Below are 19,973 nucleotides of genomic sequence, written 5' to 3' on the forward strand. Positions count from 1 at the left end.
GAAAAAAAAGTTCCTTCATGTGCTGTTAAGTATTCCTACGCCACGAGCAGTTCGTAACCTCTTAATGTTGTTGTCGAAAAAATGAAAAGCGAGTCACAGCGCAAGTGAGCAACACAAGTCCACTGAAGCGTTGAAATTCCAGATGGAAACTTCGTCCAGAGAAAAAAGATGTCTGGCCATGATACCTACCAGTTTAATCCCTTTCGAGAATCTTAAAAGAGAACGCAAGTCTGGACTGTGTCTGACGAACTGACATTAGCACATTAAGCCCCAAATTTCATGTGAGTAAAAGGAAAAGAGGATTAGGAGGAGTGACTCCTTACGGCCTGTGTCTGGGTTATGAGGCATCGGCTAATTTTAGATACGGTCCAGGCCACAATTTGACCACTGGAAACATGATCAGAGGCAAACAAGATGTGAACAGCTCTGTGGGAAAGTGGTTACACTCTGAGGTGTCATCAAATCCACAGCTGTGGTTACACGTGGAGAGTGTACGCTTACGTTTCAAGCAACAATAACCGGCATGTGATTTCCTCTTTGAAAGGGTTGCATTATTTCAAATCTGAATTAGAATGTATGAATTCCACTAAATATGTGACACCATCACGGGTACATTTTTTTTCATAACCCCAGACAACGGAAGACATTGTTTTCTGTGGTTAAGTAGAGGGAACATGCCTTCAACAATCTTTATGGTTTGCTTTTGTGTTTACTAATGATACAAAACAGAAAACGTTGCCGGGGAAACTGTCACACATCAGCAGTTACATCTTGATCTTTCTGTAAACTGTGGTTGAGGTGAACATCCTCAATTCTAACAGCCTAGTCATGCACCGGTTTCCGTAATATTTTCTTGTTTCACTCAAACCGAGAAAACGCTTGCGAAAATGACCTATAATGTAACGTGAATACATTTGCATCATCTTTACCCCATCAAAGGCGCACAAGACTCACCACGACATGATATTACAACCATTTGTCAGGCTTCACAGTGAGTTCACTCAGGGACAGTTAAAGCAGGAAATGTTGGCAAAACAGACGGTGCCTTAATGTGTCTCAACACCGGCGTGGCTTCATGTGTTCAGGGACACTACACATTATAATTGTGTTGAGAGAAACAGCAGCATCAGCTCAATCACTGCCGTCTTATTTTGTTGGCATTTACGATGTTAAGTTATTATTGGGAAATGTGTGCAAATTATCTGTCATAGGGTGAAAATATATATGATGGAAGGTAATCAAGGGGAAAAAAAAATATATATATATATTAATGCTGTCAAACATACAAATTTTTTAACTAATTAGTTGCAAAAAAGTTTTTAAAAAGTACGGGGGCCACATGTGGCCCGTTAAACGTTTTAATACCGCCCGCCGAACTTGAAAAAAATTAAATGACTAAACCTTGTTCATGTTTTATTTTCTAAATACTGTGTTTTTTTTTCAAATACATGTACATTGTTGTAATGCTTTTGTTCACTTTGATTTCAAATTTAATGTATTTTTTTTCTTCAATGAGGTGAGGTTACCAAAACACTACATCCATCTGCTTCTGGTCTGGCCTTCTGTCAAATTTTAGAACCCATTGTGGCCCGCCAATCAAAAAGTTTGCCGACCCCTGATCTAAATGGATCTATATTCATGCATTCATGAATAGTGTTGAGAAGCGATTTTAAATTTTTAACTAATTAATGGCAAAAAAATTCCATAATAAATTGCGATTAATCACAATTCTTTCTACTTTTTTTGTGAAGCTTTTCACACGTATTTATTTAAATAATATATTGCAAATGTCAAATCACCAAATATGAAGTTTATTTTAATTCAAAGACTGTTCTAAGAACTTTCTTTGATCCCTGAATACGATCTAAATGGAGTCATCTTCACGGGCATTTTTCTTCGTAACAATTCTCAAAACTTTTACAGTACATTGAGTTCTGCCCACAAGCACCACACTCCAGCAGTGTTGGTTTGCAAGACACAGTGTTAACTAGGGCAGCGTGTTTTGTTCTGAGATGATGTGCTAAAGATGTACAACTAATATGGTACAGTATTTGAATTTGGTTTTACAAAATTTGCAAACTATTTTTGAAGTAAATAAAACTGAGTTAATAGAGAGAGAGTGCGAGAAAGTGTCTAGAAAGGTTTACAAACCTATTCTTAAAGCTTTAGGTCTGTCACAAACCACGGCGAGGGACATTATCTACAAAGAGAAGACAAGGAACAGTTGTCCACATTTCCCAGGAGTCGAGTATCAGAAATGACCCCAAGAATACAGCAAAGACCCATCCAGGAGGTCACAACCCAGGACAACATCTAACGAACTGCAGACTTTTCATGCTTCAGTTAAGGTCAGTATTCTGTTTTGATACGTGCAGGTGTGCAGCTGATGGCAGATACGGACGCTTGGCGACTCTGCTTCATTCACACAGCTGTCGGTACAAGATTCTTTTGTTATATTTGTTTGCTGCTTTAATACTTGTGTGGCTGAAACTCACAGAGACAAATTCCTTGAGTGTTTCAAGTGGTGATGATAAATACTTTTTCTTTTTTTTTTCAGACCGATACAAATACTCAACTCTTGCATGCTCACCGATACTGATACCAAGTAACCGATGCCACTCATACTTTTAATACTGGTATGTAGAAGTTTTATTAAACCAATGGGAGATCATTTAAGACATTTTGTTTATTTCGGACAAAAGCAGAACAGGAACTCTTCAATATGGTTCGAAAGTTAAGCAAAACTAAATCTTTAAAACGTTACAATCGAAAAAGGATTACTTTGCAGAATGGTGTGGTGTGTTTACAAGTTCCCAAAGTTGCGTAAGTGCCTTGAATGCACCATGTTTGTGAAGCAAGCGTGGGTCATGTATGAGATTCTGCCGTCCCTGAACATGCTTTAGGCTGTGTAATGTCACCTCAGTTGGAGTTTACTGTAAAGCTAAACACACCACAAAAAAAATATTTTTCAATACTAAAATAATTTGTTTTTAAAATTTCGCTAGCACTAATGCTAAAGTCAATGTAAAATCTCATTGGCATGCTAATGGCAAGTTCGCATTGTGATATTGCTTCAAATAATGAAACGCTGTAGAAACATAGACACAAGAAACAAGAAGCCACAAATTCTTCCCAATCATGATTGAGCAGCATCAGTATTTGTCTTTAGTTATCGTTTTTTTAGTTGCTATTATTTTTGCATACTGTGTTCTTATTTTACTGTATTCCTCGTTTATTTTCTCATTCTCTATTAAAGTTAGATTTAAATGAGAGGTTTCAAGGAATTTATACATTATATACACAGAACCAATGCCTTTTTTTTTTGTTGGTAAAACCAACATGCGTTTTCACATGACAAAGCACAAAATACAATCCCAGAGGTTCCAGGTGAGCACAATAAGTCCAGAGACTTGAGAAAATAAAGATTGAACAATAACATAAAAGAAAGATAAAATCCAAATGATAAAGAGATAAGGGAGATGCTTATCACAGCTGGAATGTGTGCAAAGATGCAAGGCATCAAAGGTGTGTCTGTAGCAGAATAACGCAAAGTCTTGAGTTTCATATGAAATTGACGTCATCATTTTGTACTTGACAAAAAAAGAATAGAGCGTTCAAGAATAATGCGTTTAATATGCAGGGATGACTGAGAATGAGGCTTTGATGATAGTTGTGAGTGGGACCGAAACACATGCTACCAGCACAGAAGTCAGGCAAGTGAATCACTACACCATCAGTGACTTTGAGAAGAAACAAATAGCTTAATTGATAAAACATTAAAAGCTCTTTTGTTTCTTTCAGTAACGTTAACACGGACAACGTAGCAACTTTGTTGCTATATTTAGCAACTTTTCTGACCATGGCCTTCTTGTTCAAAAGATTCTTTTTTTCCAGAATGATGGAGCAAAATGTGGAATTGCCTTGATAATAATTGGTGACTTCTAACTCGAAATTGCTAATTTGCTTATTTGATATATATATATATATATATATATATATATATATACATACACTGTAGACATGTTTTTGTAAATTTTGAATTAAATAGTGATACAATGGTCTGGCTGTGCTAATACTTGTACATTTAATATGACTGCTAATAATTTAGTCAAACGTTTTTTATTTCGAAATGATGGCCCCTGACAACAACTCCCGTTGGTCATTTTGACATTTTAATTGCCACCCTTGTCCGAAATTGTTCCATGTATCATACCATTGCTTGCGGTGTTGACGTAGTATCGCCGCCCTTGTGGAGACATGTAGCACTTCCAGTGAGGTGGCAGAGGGTCCCTCAGGTCCTCCAGTGGAAGCTGACTGAGCGATGCTGTTCTCTATCAACACAAGTTAAATAAATGTCAGGATTTAAGAGGTAATCTAGTCGATACACATGTTAAAAAACCTCATGGGATCAAACAACACCAAAAATGTTTAAGACTGTAAGGTTTTCATTTCCTCAAGTATTTCACAACCAGCAAGTAATGACATCAGAGCAAAGACACTCCTTCTGCCACATGATGTAAAAAATAGCAAACCAAAATTCTAGAGTCAGCATATGTCCGTGTAACGCAGATGAACACAAAACAAAAAGAAGGCAAACTGCATACATCTGCAAATGGTTAGCGGGAATACAGAATAGGAAGAAAGAGCCCTTTGTGGAACACTGTAAAGATATTGTGCAGAGACTTGGGACGGACACATGAAAGTCAAATGGTCATCCGTTCAACTAAACGGGGCTGGTTTGAAAATGTGCAGATAGCATTGACAGTCCACTAAATTCCACTGCTCTGTCGTGGCTAAGATTATCAGCAACACTCACCTCCAAAAGTATTGGAACAGCAAAGCCAATTTATTTAATCATGCTGTATACAGTGAAAACTGGCTGAAATGTTCCATTGTTCACTTTCAACAACACGGACAAAATCTACCAAACAGTTTAATTGTATCAACTAATATCATAGCAAGAAAAGAGAGAAAGTATCTGACTAAGTGTCCCGATTTTCTAGATTATAAACCGTCAGATGTTTAAGGAGCAATCAAGAAAGGTAACAAGTGCCATAAATAGCAGTTCCACCCATCTTTCTCTTGTTTGTTTGCTAATCCGACTCCCACCATTGCTGGCAACAGACGACAGGAAACCAAGTATACGGCAAGTCGCCCTTATAGTAGGGGTGGGCAAACTTTTTGAATGGCGGGCCACAATGGGTTCTAAAATTTGACAGAGGGGCCGAACCAGAAGCAGATGGATAGAACGTTTTTGTAACCTCGCCTCATCGGATAAAAAAAAATACCTTTAATTTTAAATGTAAGTGAACAAAAGCATTACAACAATATATATGTTTTAGAAAAAAAACACAGTATTTAGAAAATAAAACATTAACAAGGTTTATTCATTTAATTTTTTTCAAGTTAGGCGGGCCGGATTAAAACGTTTAACGGGCCGCATGTGGCCCCCGGGCCGAAGTTTGCCCACACCTGCCATATACAGAAGTCTGTGCATCCCCTTTGTCTCCCCAACTGGTTACAAACTGATTTCCAAAGGCTGCACTGCTACGTGGTGAAACTTGTTGGCAAATGCATCACGAACATTCCAGTCCATTACTTTGACATCAATATTTATTACCATTGTAATAACCTATTTTAGGGCAAATCAAACTGTATGTAAACTATTATGTGTGGATACTAACACAAACTGGCAGTAAGAAATAATAGCTTCATTATTCGAGGAAAGAAAGTCGTTATTTGAGCGAAGAACTAATATGGTATCAGATGGCTTGTTGACTAACCCGAGACGAACATGTGAATTTTGAGTATTCTCTAACCACATCAAAAGTGATTCTCTGAAAAGACATGAGTAGCTAACAGATTATCTGTTCTATTTCCAACCACGACAGTAACAAAAAACATGAACGCATCTCTTGAGGCAAATGAGTCTTTCACATAATAGGCAAGATTTCCTCTGGCTGTAGCGCAGACCACATTTAATTTTTATATGAACACCCACAAGTCCGGAGTGAGAATTAAATCAGCAATGTCTGTGTTTAACTGTCCCACTCCTGTATAAGTAAATTATGATGAAATTAAATGACTTGCAATTTTAATTTTGAAGTCTGTGCTGAACAGAGCTTTTGTTTTCTTTTTGAATACAATAATGTCCATGATTCCTCTTCAAATACATGCAAAATGCCACAGCGAGCTGGTAAGCCACACCAATCATCACTTACTTTCAATACGATGTTTTACTTTTAATATGCACTGCTCCATAGTCAGGCTAATGTAATTTTAGTGCATTACACATTTAGTTTTACTGATTAGCTAAAACAAGAAATGGTTAAAAAAAAAACACAAAGTGAGGCAGCCAGTACTTTGCCTCATTGTGGTGGTTAAATTATGATAGAAGTGGCATGGCCAGTATTAATATTTTGTATTTTACTGTGTAATGTACTCAGAACAACTCATACTAACAGTTTTGTTCTACTGACATGAAGTGTTGCAGGTAAAATTTTCTCTGTTCATCTTTTAATTTGACTTTGCTCACGTTGTTAAACACTCGTCTGGGTCACAGTTTAGTAACAGTCTATTATGTCAACTGACTAAGTAATAAATTGCAACGGGCAATAAACTCCATCCATTATTATATTAATATATGATATTAATATATATAAATTAATATATAATAATAATATTATATTATTATCCAAAACTCTGATCACCTGAAGAATCCCAACACAAACACAGTGAGAACATGCAAACTCCACAGAGGATGGCCCCAGCCAGGATTTGAACCGTCAACCTGAGAACTGTGAGCTGGTTGGTGTTAACCATTTGACCATCATGCCACACCATATTTTCTTCCTTGTGTGTCATTAAAACATTTTATGTGACATGTTCAATCGTGAATAAACCCCAGTATTATTCTTCGATGGATTTCTGCTTGCGGCGAAAACAGATGGTGGCCATCCGGCGGATATTATGCAGTAATTGTTGACGGTTATTGACATCTGACTATCTCATACTATATTTATTGGAAGATTCTGTGTGATTTGCCTGGGTATGAGTCTTAAAATTGGCCAAAACTGTGTGAGTAGTCTGACCCATACAACAGTATACATAATGTATCAAGAAAGGATGAAGACTTTAGTGGTGACAAATCTTGGCGCATTCTTGTCCCAGCATATGCAACGTTAAATAATGCAACATTCCAGATGGTTAACCTTCTTAAACCCTTCCCGCCGTTGGGTCCACATTCACAGCATGCCAGAGAAGCCGATGGCTGACAACATATACGCAACCATCCATCTCGGCTACGCAGACTGAGGAGGAGTAACCGCAACGATTATAAGTGCTGTGAGAAAGCACTGGATGCGCTTTCACACTTTAGTTCCTATAATTGGATTCCAAAGTAAGCTTCAATGTAAAATGTTACGGTCATAATAGCAGAAATTGAAAAATAAAAACAAGCAAGGCTTGTTATGATTCGTATTTTTGGTTTAGTTTTTAGTTTCATGTTTTTTTTCCTTGTGTTTGGTGTGTCTCGTCATGTTCATTGTGTCCACCTGTGTTCGTCTACCCAAGTGTTAACCAATCAGGTCCTTCCAACCCTTTGTGTCTTATCCAGGTGCTCCTCGTTGTCTTGTCAATTTGTTTGTATTTAGTTCCCTGTTTCTTTTCACTTCTTGTCGGTGCCCACGTCTGTTTTTTTCTTCCTGCCTATTTTGTCAAGTTGATGTTTTTTGTGGGTCCCTGTTGTTTTCCACTTTTTTATATTTTATAAAAAAAATTCTAAGTTCCTCGTTTGCCTTTTGTTTCGTCAATTAAATACCCCTCTTAGTTAGTCTTGCCTCACTTCCCTGCATGTTTTGGAACCTCCTCGACAACCTGACAAGGCTGATGGTAACTAAATTGTAAACTCATGAACTGTGGTTTAATAAAGTTCACAAACAATTCGGTTTAAATCCAGTTCCTCGAGGGTCGGTGTCCTGCTTGTTTTCCCATCTCTCCCTGCTGCAAAACACCAGATTCAAATGATCAGGATCATTATCTAGCTTCTGCAGACCTTGCTGATTATCCGATCATTTGAATCAGGTGTATTGCAGCAGAAGGGATGGAAAACAGACAGGACACCGGTCCTTGAGGAACAGGATTGAGGACCCGTGCATTAGAATCTCAGAAGAATTACATGAACCAAGGTTCCACTTTTGAGTTTTGTCCTGGTACACATGCACAGGAGTGGTTGTTGAATTATTGTCTGAAGTATGACCATCCACAACACAAAATGTCTCAAAAGTTGTTCAGAACAGGAACGCTTTGAGATTTGATGTGTAAAAGTGGAATAATTTCTACACTCACAGCATGGAAAAAATCTATTTGGTAATTCAAATCTTAATGCGTGATTTCAGTCGAGATGAGCCGGTTAGGAACCGTCGACATGGCAATCATATTAATTTGTTTCATATTGCGTATATATCTTTTCATTTTCCCCATTCTGAATTACACATGGTCTTTTATTGTGAAAGGACACATGGGAAGTAATGCCATTAGCCTTAAATTGCATAACTCTATTTCTAAATAGCAGAATGCAAATGAAAGACAGCCAGAAGAAAGCAATTTAGAGGAATGTGGAAGAGAAAATATACTTAATAACAGAGATTCACATCAAGCAGCGAGAGCTGAAGAGATGTTTTAGGAAGAGCATTTTTGACAGAGGAAGCGGTTAAGAATCACAGATCGGCCACTGTCAGTGTGAATGGACACAATCCCTGCTGCCGCTAAGACACAAATATGTTGTCAAATTGGATATGAAACAAATCAGGTTCAAAAGGCACATAAATAGATTATCTGGAAAAAGAAAAGTGAGCACACAATACATTTTTAATTAACTTTTTTGGTTTAATTGTGAAACACAAATCAAATAAAGGGACATTTCACCCAAATGATATTTAGCACTGTAAATCATTGAAAAACACGTACAATGGATTACGATTACTGTCGTTGGTAGTGGGATTACTTAATCGTCATCATTAAATTCCTCATCATTATATTAATAAATTATTCAGCTCTGACTTTCAAAACAATACAGACACGTAAACATGAGAGCGCCATCAACATTAGTTGCATTCCACGAGAATCATAGGGGAATCCCTTCCAATCTTTGACAAACTAATTTTAGGGGAAAACTTTTTTCCAAGATGTTGGAGTCTCTGTCTGTGAAAAATGTTGACCATTCATCCAGAAGAACATTTGTGAGGTCAGAGGTCATAGAGCTTGGATCTGAGACTCCCAATTATTTCACCACAAATTCATCCAAGCAGTTCCCGTGAAGTTGGAATACATAGTATATACGGGACTGTATAATTATAAAATGTTTCAAACTTCCAGGACCGGTACCACGAGCTGCATTTCAAACAAAACGAAAGAGAAACTTATTCTCCTTCCAAGTCATTCCCCTGGAGTCGAACACACTTTCCAGGCCTTCGTTCAGTCATTAAATGAGATAGACCAAGGGTTTTCAATCCTGTTCCTTGAGGTGGGCTGTCCTGTCTGTCTTCAGTCTCTCCCTTTGGCAACACACCTGATCAGGTTCGTTATCCATCTTCTGCAGAACTTGCTGATCATTTGAATTCAAAGTGTTGCAGCAGGGAGAAATGGAAAACAGTCAGGACAGCAAACCACAGGGAACAGGATTGAATACAACTGACACGGATGAATGCTAAGGGGCCTCTACTTCTGAGTCACCACAAAATCAGAAAAAAATAAATAAACTTTAAGTATCTAACTGAGTTGAAAGTTTGGGGATGCAGGACAATATGTAGCAATTAACAAAACATGTTCAAAGACTCTCGGCATTATAATGAAGACAAAAATGCATTGTTCATAAAAAAACAAAGGTACCACAAAACAGCCTCAACATAATTCCGTGTAATGATGACACGGCCCAATTGACATGGACGTAACCAGCTCTGAATAGGACTCCAACCTTGAGCAACAACAAAAGTTTTTTTTCAGGCTTTTTTTTTTTTCCACTGTGGTGACTCATGCACTGATCAGCAGGTTAGTAACGTCTGAGGACAGACTTTGTGCGAAGAGGTGAGTCACTCCATCCCAACTGTCACCATCTGTGTCACCGTCATTCGTCAGTCGTCACGTGATTTGGGAGAAAAGCCAGTCCCCTCATCACGGGCTGTGTGGAGGAGGATGAATACGCAGACTCAGCAGTCCACAGAAACCGTAGTTAACAGGTACGCATTGTATGTGAATGAGCTGCAAGGGTGCACAAAAAAAAATGTCCAGTGGGTTGTTGCTGCAAACTGAAGCCAATTTTTATCATTCCCAGTGGAACCAACTGCACTTGGAAAGTTGAAAGTCTTTATGTCAGGTCATGTGTTCTGTTGACCTCTTCTCCAGATATATTGAGTGGATACAGTATGTGAGCCACAAATGAAAAAAAAAAAAGTCTAGGACAGCTTTGACACCGCCTTGCGAGTTTCAGAGAATCAATTGGCCAAATCTTGAAATAATACTCCTAGCTCAATTTTATAATTGAATATATAGATTCAATATTGGTTTCCGATAAAAGTACTTCACAATGGCAGTCCCTAAATAAACTGTACTTAACCATTTTTCAAATGTAAACACAATTTTAAATGTATAATTTAAATGTCTTAATTTACTGTCACAGTAAAAATAAATTAACCACTTTTAATATTGCAATGCTGACACAAGAATATAATACATTTTTTAAATAACAACACTTAATAATAACAAATATTTATAATTACACAGGTGTAAGACTAAGTGAACCACTGTATCATTTAAAAATGCTATCAAAACACTCAGCCTGAACTGAAAAGTTCAAGGTGGCACGGTGGCCGCCTGGTTAGCACAATGGTTGGCAACTAGTTCAGGGTGTACCGCGCCGACTCCCCGATGACAGCCGGGATAGGCTCCAGCAACCCCCGCGACCCTTGTGAGGAGAAGCGGTACAGATAATGGATGGATGGATGAAAAATTCAATTTAGATAAAAAAATAGCACTGCTCCAGTATGGACTAGTGACAAGTCTCAATTAAAATTACAAACAAAGTATATTACCAGCATTAATTTAATGTTGAGGCTAAGTCGATCTCCTGAGGATTTACCTGTTTATATATTATACTTTTTCCCAGCACTAAATATTACTTACAACAGTAAGCAACGATAGACCATGTCTGCAATTGAATCATAAAACAAAGTGCCAAGTGAATGTCAATACTGCATTGTAGGTTGGGAGGAGCATGAAAGCAAAGGTGTGAAAGGGTTAGCGTTCGGGACTTAAGGGAAGTGTCTGTTTCCTATTTTTCCATTTTATTAATGACACCATCTTCCCTTTCTGGGTTGCATAAAAATGGCTGTCGTAGTGTGGCTAAAAAGAAGGTGTGATGCTGATGAATAACTACAGTAAAGGATGAGTTTATCTATTGCATCTATTGTTTACCTATTTTGAAGGTTTTGTAATAAAAACATAAATACGGGGTTAGTTTACGTTGGATAGATTTGTTTTAGCCAAAAATTACCAAACATATGAGCTGCAAAGCGATCAATGCGAGAAGTTCACATTCTCAGCACTTATCAAAATACAACATTCTGATTAATATTGCATTTGCGGAAGAAGAAGTAAAGTAGGAGTAGATAATTAAAGCGGATATCAACCCAAAAAATGTCTTGAGAGGAATTTGTTCTATGCAGCCTCATGTGTTGAAATATGACACTGATTTATATTGTGATCATGAAATATGAGTTAAGCAGTTAAATCCACTCAATTTTAGACATCTCACGGGGCGGCCGTTTTGCCACTGTTGACTGAATATAACAAAAACAGGTGAGCCGTGATTGGTCGTTACTTGAGTCCTAAGCAACTGTGATGTCATTTTCAGTCGACAGAAAGTGACAAAGTGGCTGCCCCCGAGATGGCAAAAAACAGGTGGATTTTGCTGCAAAACTCATATTCCACAAACAGAATATTAATTTGAATGCCATGTTTAGACTTGAGAAGGCATATAGAACAAATTATTACAAAGAGTTTTTTGGGTTGACTTCCCCTTTAAAATCGTTTTATTTATTGCATGACTCATGGTTGTGAGACCTCTGAAAAAGAGTTTGGGAAGATAACCTAAAAGCAGTTGTTGACCTAAAAATGGTGGCATGTACTCAAAGGCAGATGCGGTGTTTGACCTCTTGGCTTTTGTTCCGCTTTAATTTTTTTTAAATCGAAGTGCTTTATTCAGTTCCGTAGTTCCCAACCTCCGGGACGTGGACCGCCACTTCAGAAATCTAATCGGGAAATTCGATGATGGATTTTTTTTTTTAGGCGACAGAAATTTACAAAATGGCCGCCACCTGAGATGGATTTTACTGCTCTTATTCTGCAAACGCAATCGTAATCCCAATGCCATGTTTCGACGAGTGGGCCTTCATGGAACATATTCTAGTAAAAATATTTTTGGGGTTGACTTCCCCTTTAAATAGCAAAAAATTAAACATTATTGGTGAGAAAAGTAGTGAATGCATTTGAATGTATTTTAGTAATAATTGGAAGGATTTTTTGTAATTTTGGGAGAATTTTAGAGACGTTTGTGCTCATTCCGTATTTTAACCAAATTCCACAAAGATAGGATTTAATTGCTACTAGTGATAGACCGATACGCTTTTTCCAGGGCTGATACCGATCATTAGAAGTCATGGAGGCCGGTGACCGGTATTTGAAGCCGATATTCAGGATGGCCGAGTGGTCTAAGGCGCCGCGTTCCGGACCCAGTCTCCCCAGGAGGCCTGGGTTCGAATCTCGTGGCTGCCAGGATGGCCGAGTGGTCTAAGGCGCCGCGTTCAGGACCCAGTCTCCCCAGGAGGCCTGGGTTCGAATCTCGAATTTCCCCATTGTGGGACTAATAAAGGCATTATTATTATTATTTGTTGAAAAAATGGGTAAAATGATGTCAAATTTTTGAAAATTAAAAACTCCAAAACTTGACTCGGTTTAAATGCCTTTAAGCACATATTTATCAAACAACATTAGTGATTTACAACATATAAAAGCTTTTTTAGATCTTAGAAAATTGACTTTTAAAACTGAATTGTCTCACAAAATGCGTACGGCGCTCCCGAGCTCTGTTGCATGTCTTATAGTTCAATGAAAACAAACATCTCTTTAAAGTTTACTACAGTAAATAGTTTTCTATTTGTTGCGAGTTGTAGAATACTGAACTTTATTAGAATTTCTGTTGCCTTGCGTAGTGAGTGTGACTCGAGGTAAAAAAAAAAACCAATCAGGCAACTATCTGCTGATTGGCTGCTACAAGGAACCAATCAGATGGAGCTGCGGACAGGCCGATCTGCTTCTGCAGGCAGGGCCACCAGCACAGCAGAATAACTTCCAATACATTGACTCATTTACTGCCAGCACAGAAAAAAATGAATGTACATGTTGGCTTCTATTCTCGTCAATGGTAGTGAATGAGTTTTAATAAAGTGCATAAATTTGTATGCAAACCACTTGTAACCCATCTGAATCAGTAACTCCCGCTCAAAATTTGTGAATAAAATCTAGTATCATTGAAACATGTTTCTTAAACCACTCACTTCTATCTTAAGCTGCTCCACAATGAACACGTATTAAAGCCCCTCAACCGCTTCATGTGCTGAAAACCCAAACCAGCTCTGCTACGAACAATGTTGACATTTAACTGGAGCATTTTATTGCTAGTTGTTTCCCTAGTTTACAGATTTTACTGCTTCACAATGCAATAGTGATCTTCTTTTTTAAAAAAAAGCCTTCATGACCATTGCTTCACATTGTATTGTAAATTGCATCAACTTCAGCTGTCTCACATGTATTCCAGAGGCTTTTTTTCCTTTCCAAACAACATCATCAACATGCGAAACAAAAAAATAAATCAGCTTAAAATCCAAGTTTGCGCAACATGACGACCAATACAAAACACTCCCACGCAGACTCTCAAGGGAGCCATAACTCCATCATCGCCATTGAAATAAGCAAAGCCGAGGTAGAGAAATTACTGTAAGCATTCTTTGGAGCACAGAGTTCCCAACTCCTTAGGGATTGCTCAGCAGACGTCGAGACCTCGTGAAACATACAACCAGGGGGAAATTTCTCACACATACACTGAGCAACTCGCTGCCTGGCCGAGACAGACGAATATATCCAAGACATGACAGGATGCAGGATAGAGTTAATGCATGAGGAAAAGAGAAAAGGATCAGTGCTTGGAAGGAGAAAGAACAACAAGGCATTCGGACGCTATCTTTATTTGGAGATATTGTTACGCATTGGGGAAATGTGGGGGACTGTTGAGACACTGGAGGAGAAGGATGCATTTTCTCACACACACTCTTAGACTTTGACGCTGTACAGTGCTTGCTCACATATGCTCAGACTAACTGCCGGCATTGTCTACTTAGGTCCTGTGTGTGCATGTGTAGGCTCGTCCTCACAGATGACAATGGCTGTTTTGTCCCCCATTTACAGTATGAGAAGTGTATAAATCTCTGTAAAAACCATAACCACTACATATATTTTATGCTACCTCCATGGATTGCAGACAAAAATATTGGGACAGCTTTTTGTTACACCTATATTAGCAGTGGTGGCCACTGGGAATTTCGGGAGATTCCTGAAGGGCCGGTCCACTTTGATCAGATTCTTTCCATCCCACTTTCTACAGTGATGAGCTGTGATTATTGTTTGCCTTTGTTTAGTTTTCATGAAGTCAAAATAGTTTTCAAAATTAGCTGTGCTGTCTTCAGCGTTGCAAAGCGACTTTTCTATTTTTCAAAAATGCGAGCAGTGACAATTCATACAACACTAGCCCCCATGTTAGCCACATTCTCTAGTATAGTATAATAGTGCCCTGATAATGATTTGGACTAATATTTGTCAGCGGTTGATGCTCATCTTAAAAATTTTGATTGATGCCCAATGTAGCCATGATTTTTGCAAAAATATGTTTTTGTCATGGTTTTTCTTGTTTTATGACTTTGGTTTTGTTTTTTCCTTGTGCTGCTTTGTGTGTCTGTCTCGTTAAGTTTATTGTGTCCTCCTGTGCGTGTTGTCCCACCTCCCAGTGGTAGCCAATCAGCTCCCTCCAACCCTTTGTGTCTTGTCCAGGTGTTCTTCATTGTCTCGTTAATTTGTTTGTATTTAGTTCTCTGGTACCTTTCGCTTCTTGTTGGCTCATTGTCTGTTTACTGTCCTGTGTCGACTGTTCTGTATCTACTGATGGTTTTCAAATCAAGTCCTAGTGTTTGTTACTTTGATCCTTGTTGTTTGGAGCTTCAGTATTTTTGATCTTCCCAGTGGTTTGTTTGCATTTGTTTTTCTTTAAATTAAATACCCCTTTTAATTTATGTGCATTTGGGTCCGCATCCCCTCGCTCAAACTTGACATCTATGTGGAATTCTGATTATAATAGTGTTCTTCATTTTGATTTCTTGATTCCAATTCCAATGGCGCTTAACAACCGTTCAAGTTTAAATCGCTGCTAACATTTGCATCCGCTGCATGATGTTATAGGAAAAACAATTACAAATATATTTCATAAGCCTGTTAGTGGTCATAATATTGTTTCATCTCGAATCATTTGGGAAGCTTCATAAGCACATAGTTGTAAAAACAGTGTCCAAAAATAGGATAATATTGTATGTCTCAGGAAAAGATTAGCTTTGACGGCTACACTTGACAGCGTCCAGAATGGACAACCAATATAATAACTTAGTCAAAGAAATCCTACTGGGAGTGGTTGTCGTTAGTAGGACAGTTTATTTACATGTCCATAGAAAACTCCAGAGATCATATTCCATTTGTATCATGAGGACTAAAATGCACAAGCAAGTCCAAATGAAAATAACTATAATTACTATGACCGAGCTAATGTTTTTTTTTTGTTTTTTTTTTCCAAAACACAACTCAAAATAGAAACATGCTTCCAGTATAAGATTAAGTCTTAAAAAAGTTCATTTTGCCTCAGAAACCCCAAATTGGTAGCTAAAATGTCTCACAATTAAAAGGTTTCTGACTGTTACCACAACACAAATGGCTTTTTCAGTTAGCAGGCGCTACGTGCTGGGAAGCTGCACAGCAAATGGTTTCGGTGACAGCGCAACCGCAAGATATGAGAAAACCTCAAATGGATTCTGCAATCTCAGGCCAGTTGGAAGCCAAACAGCTGATATTTCACTCTCGTATGCATATTTACTGTATGTATGCGTGAGATGACAGAAATTACAGTATTTTGATGTGACGTAAGCACAGAGGGAATTTTTTTTTTTGTGCGAGGAAGCACCTGGGTGGCTTCTTGCTGCTCTACAGCACAGATCTGACGCCAGGAATTCCACAAAAGCCCACTCCTCACTCTTCGGGTTCATTATAAACACAGCTGACACTACGCTGATAGAAGCAATATGAGGCACCAAGTGAATGGACATAGCTAACACCTTGTTGCAAATTGCTTGAGTTCCCTTGGCAACATAACTATGTAATGACAGACTGTCATTGACACGGCAAAAAAAAAAAAAAAAAGTACAAGTGGCACAATCCCGATTCTTTCGCTCTCAAGTGGCGCAATTTGAAAATGCATCATGTGAGCGTAAATGTAGAAAAACGCATGGATTGAGATATCTTCATATCGGCTCTCGGCTTCTTTCAAAAGAGAAATAGTACAGAAAAAAAGGATGAATTAAAAACATGAGATTAATACTAGCAATGCATAGTTAGTTTTTTCAATCCATTGCAGTATTTATTTCATCTTTAGTTTCAGTACATATTTTAAATCCAGTCGAGATGGATTTAATTTGTAAGAACTGTGTAATTACATTTGCCTTTTTTGCTTTGCAAACTTTAACATTTGTTTAAGTACAATTTGTATTTCACTACGACCAACTAAGCAATTACATTTTTTTTCAGCCAAACAGAGCGCAAGAGAATGATAATCCTGCCAGACTGCTTGAATGTTCATTTACATCAGAGGTGTCAAACTCAAGACCCGGGGGCCAGATCTGTCCCGCGATCTCATTTTATGTGGCCCGCCAAGGGCAAATCATGTGCATCACTTTTAACAACATTGAGATATTGCTATTTAATTGTTACCAGTCCTTCACTTTTAAAATAAAAATAAAAATTGTTGACCGAACAATTGCATAATTGCTTCTGATTTCTAAACTGGCTATCCATCAATTTTTGTGTGTGTATGTGATAGTATAAGGTGATCATACATTTATATTGGTTCACAGTCATAACGGCCCTCCGAGGAAAACCAGAACTACGGAAAATGAGTTTGACAGCCCTGATGTACATATCCAGTCCAGTAGACGTTTCACTTGAGAGTAATCGATATTTATTTTTTTCAAGACTGTACAATTTTTATAGCGATGTGAAACCCTGTCAAAACCAGTCGATTTCTGCGCCAGACATGTACTAGTTATGTCCCAAAAAAATATCTGCGATATAAAAGTATTGCGGCAGGTGAACTAGCAGAAATCTAGTCTTGTGGTTTTGCCATTACACACCACCGCAATGGATTTGAAGTTTATATAATAAATAAAATGGCTGTCATTGGTGAATGTTAAATTGCATTTTTTTTTGTTTAATTTCAAATCTATCGTAGAAATATTTTAAGTTAATATAATTAAAAATTAACTCACAGTCCAAATACTACTGACTTCAGACTCGATATGTAGCAAATTTCTCATTCATTAAGGTTCCCTTCCAACACTTATCTGATATTCTTCTAGAAAATGGGGAAGAAGTCTCTGCTGTTTGAACGATATCTGTTTTAAGGTAATGTGTCTGCTCATTACCGACTTTCATTGACCATTTCAAACAAATGAAGTTGCAGTACGATGATGTCATTGAGGTCGCGATGTCGACGTGGGTTGTTTCAGATCGTGTAAAATGTACGCAAGAGAACAATCGTTGATCAATGGGAAACAGTGTGGTACCACGCGGCTACAGGCCTCTGAAGCACTTGAATGAGCCCTTTTATCCCACAAAGACACATTATTAACAAGGATCTCTCGGAGATGTATTTTACCAGCACTTGGCACTAAAAATGCATAAAAAAAATACAATTCAACAATATGCTGTCAATCGACCGTCAAAGATTTCAAGCAAGGAGAATGTCACATTTCTTGACTGGTCTATTCAAAATTTGCACTTTTTCCTCTCTCAAGAGTTACTTTAAGTTAATCCCTTCAATGAACAAAAGGTTGGTGAGTCATTCGAAGGTGAAACGTAACGCAAACATCACAAATATCCGGCCACAGTTTCAGTCAAAGATACTGTGAAAGCACTGCGACTGTGATAAGTCACACGGCCAATCAAAGTAGCACTTCACATTCCGTTGAAATTAATCTGTTTGTGCCCCAAACAAATTTACCAAAATTGCATTAGACTACCTGCGCCAGAATGTAGGCATCTGCTAGCAATTTCTGCTACCAAATTTTGAGCACACACACTCGATGCGCTGGAGCACCTAGCTTAACGCAGACCAGTCTGCCAAACTGTCAAGCTTGCACCTGCACGACAATTATGAGATTAAAGCATTTTACTAGCACCGTCTTTGAAAATAGAGCCCAAAGTGTCCCCTCAGAGCCAACCAGTGATCTAGCTCGGGAGTGGTTCAGTGCGGAGTGGTCTCTGCTTAGCTATGTGTTGACAACAGATGAGTCTCAAGCAATGCTAAGCTAAATTTAGCATTCTTGCGGTTCAATACAAATGATCAGCTTTTAATTCTCACACAAAAAATGATATTTAGTCTTCAAACACCATGAAATACTTTCCAACAAGTGTTACAACGCTCCATAATACGTGGTAAAAATACGTGCTAACTAGCCAGGATATGTTAGCCGCTAATTCCAAGACGCTGCCTGTGTTAAAAATGAATGGGATGCATCCGGAAAGGAATCTGTTGTAAAAACGCAGCCAAACAACCCAAGGTATGCTCCAATGTGGAACATTTCCCTACCTGCAGTGTCAACTGTCCATCAAGGGAGGCGCTAATGGACTATGAAAAGGTCATGAGTGGTTTTGCTAGAGTACGACGTCGTACAACGTTCACGGGCAAAAAATCAAAATGCGTTGTCCATTTTTTTGTGATCTACTTGGACAATTTGGTCAACTTTATTTTCCTAGCCTTATGTACATGTATTTAACTTTTGTCCGATGAAGAAAACGGAATTTTAGCAAGTTCGGCTTAAAAGTATCATACCATCAAACCTTTGTTACGCTCATTATTGCAGCATATACAGGAATCCCGCTAACCTGTTTTGCTGGTTTGGTCACGCGACATTCCGCATATGCTCTAGAGCATAAATTTAACCGAAGTGCTGCCTCCATAAGCGAAAATACAATTGATACTTTCACTTTCTTTATTGCGGTTTCATTGTTTTCTGCACTTGCTTTTATCTTACACTCGGTTATAACCAGCCTCTAGCTCCGCCTCTTGTCGTCAAGGTAACAAAAGCATGTGCAGCTGCTCATTTGCATGAGACATAACCAGAAAATACATGGTCTTAAAATTCGGGGTGTTTTTACTGAAGAATGGTACATATGTTACTAAGACACCTGAGAGTTGTTTTCGATTGTTAAAACATGGGTGGGCATAGAATAATTACATTTTATCGGGAAAACGGTCATACTGTAAATGTTGAATATGTGCGTTTGTCAGTTTGAGGCATGAAAGTTCATGAACTCATTCATATTTTGAGCAAAGGAGAACTGATACATGTTTTTGTGAACAAGCTCATCTCATGCTGGCAACTGTGAACGGCTTTTAGTTCATTTTTCTTCTCAAGAGTGCTAGATATTGTTAGTATTTCAAGAGAAAAAAAACAGCTAAACACCCAGTGGATGAGCCTTCATATGTAGGCTGACTAAGGACGTTATTTGGCAACTGTCATCAAAAAGCATGATGGCACCTTGGACGAGAT

General features: G+C 38.2%; 1 protein-coding gene across 1 annotated transcript in view; it reads right to left on the minus strand.

Annotated features, from left to right (window-relative positions):
* The window catches only part of gas7b (growth arrest-specific 7b), a 48,012-nt gene that overhangs the window by 26,413 nt on the left and 1,626 nt on the right, over window positions 1-19,973 (minus strand). Inside the window, exon 2 of the mRNA XM_088284370.1 lies at window positions 4,214-4,331. Coding sequence (XP_088140496.1) covers window positions 4,214-4,331 — 118 coding nt within the window. The remainder of the gene's footprint in view (window positions 1-4,213; window positions 4,332-19,973) is intronic.

Source organism: Idiotropiscis lumnitzeri, chromosome 20, assembly GCF_059441095.1.
Source record: "Idiotropiscis lumnitzeri isolate Australia: NSW breed Sydney's pygmy pipehorse chromosome 20, RoL_Ilum_1.0, whole genome shotgun sequence".
In the NCBI taxonomy this organism is placed as follows: Eukaryota; Metazoa; Chordata; class Actinopteri; order Syngnathiformes; family Syngnathidae; genus Idiotropiscis; species Idiotropiscis lumnitzeri.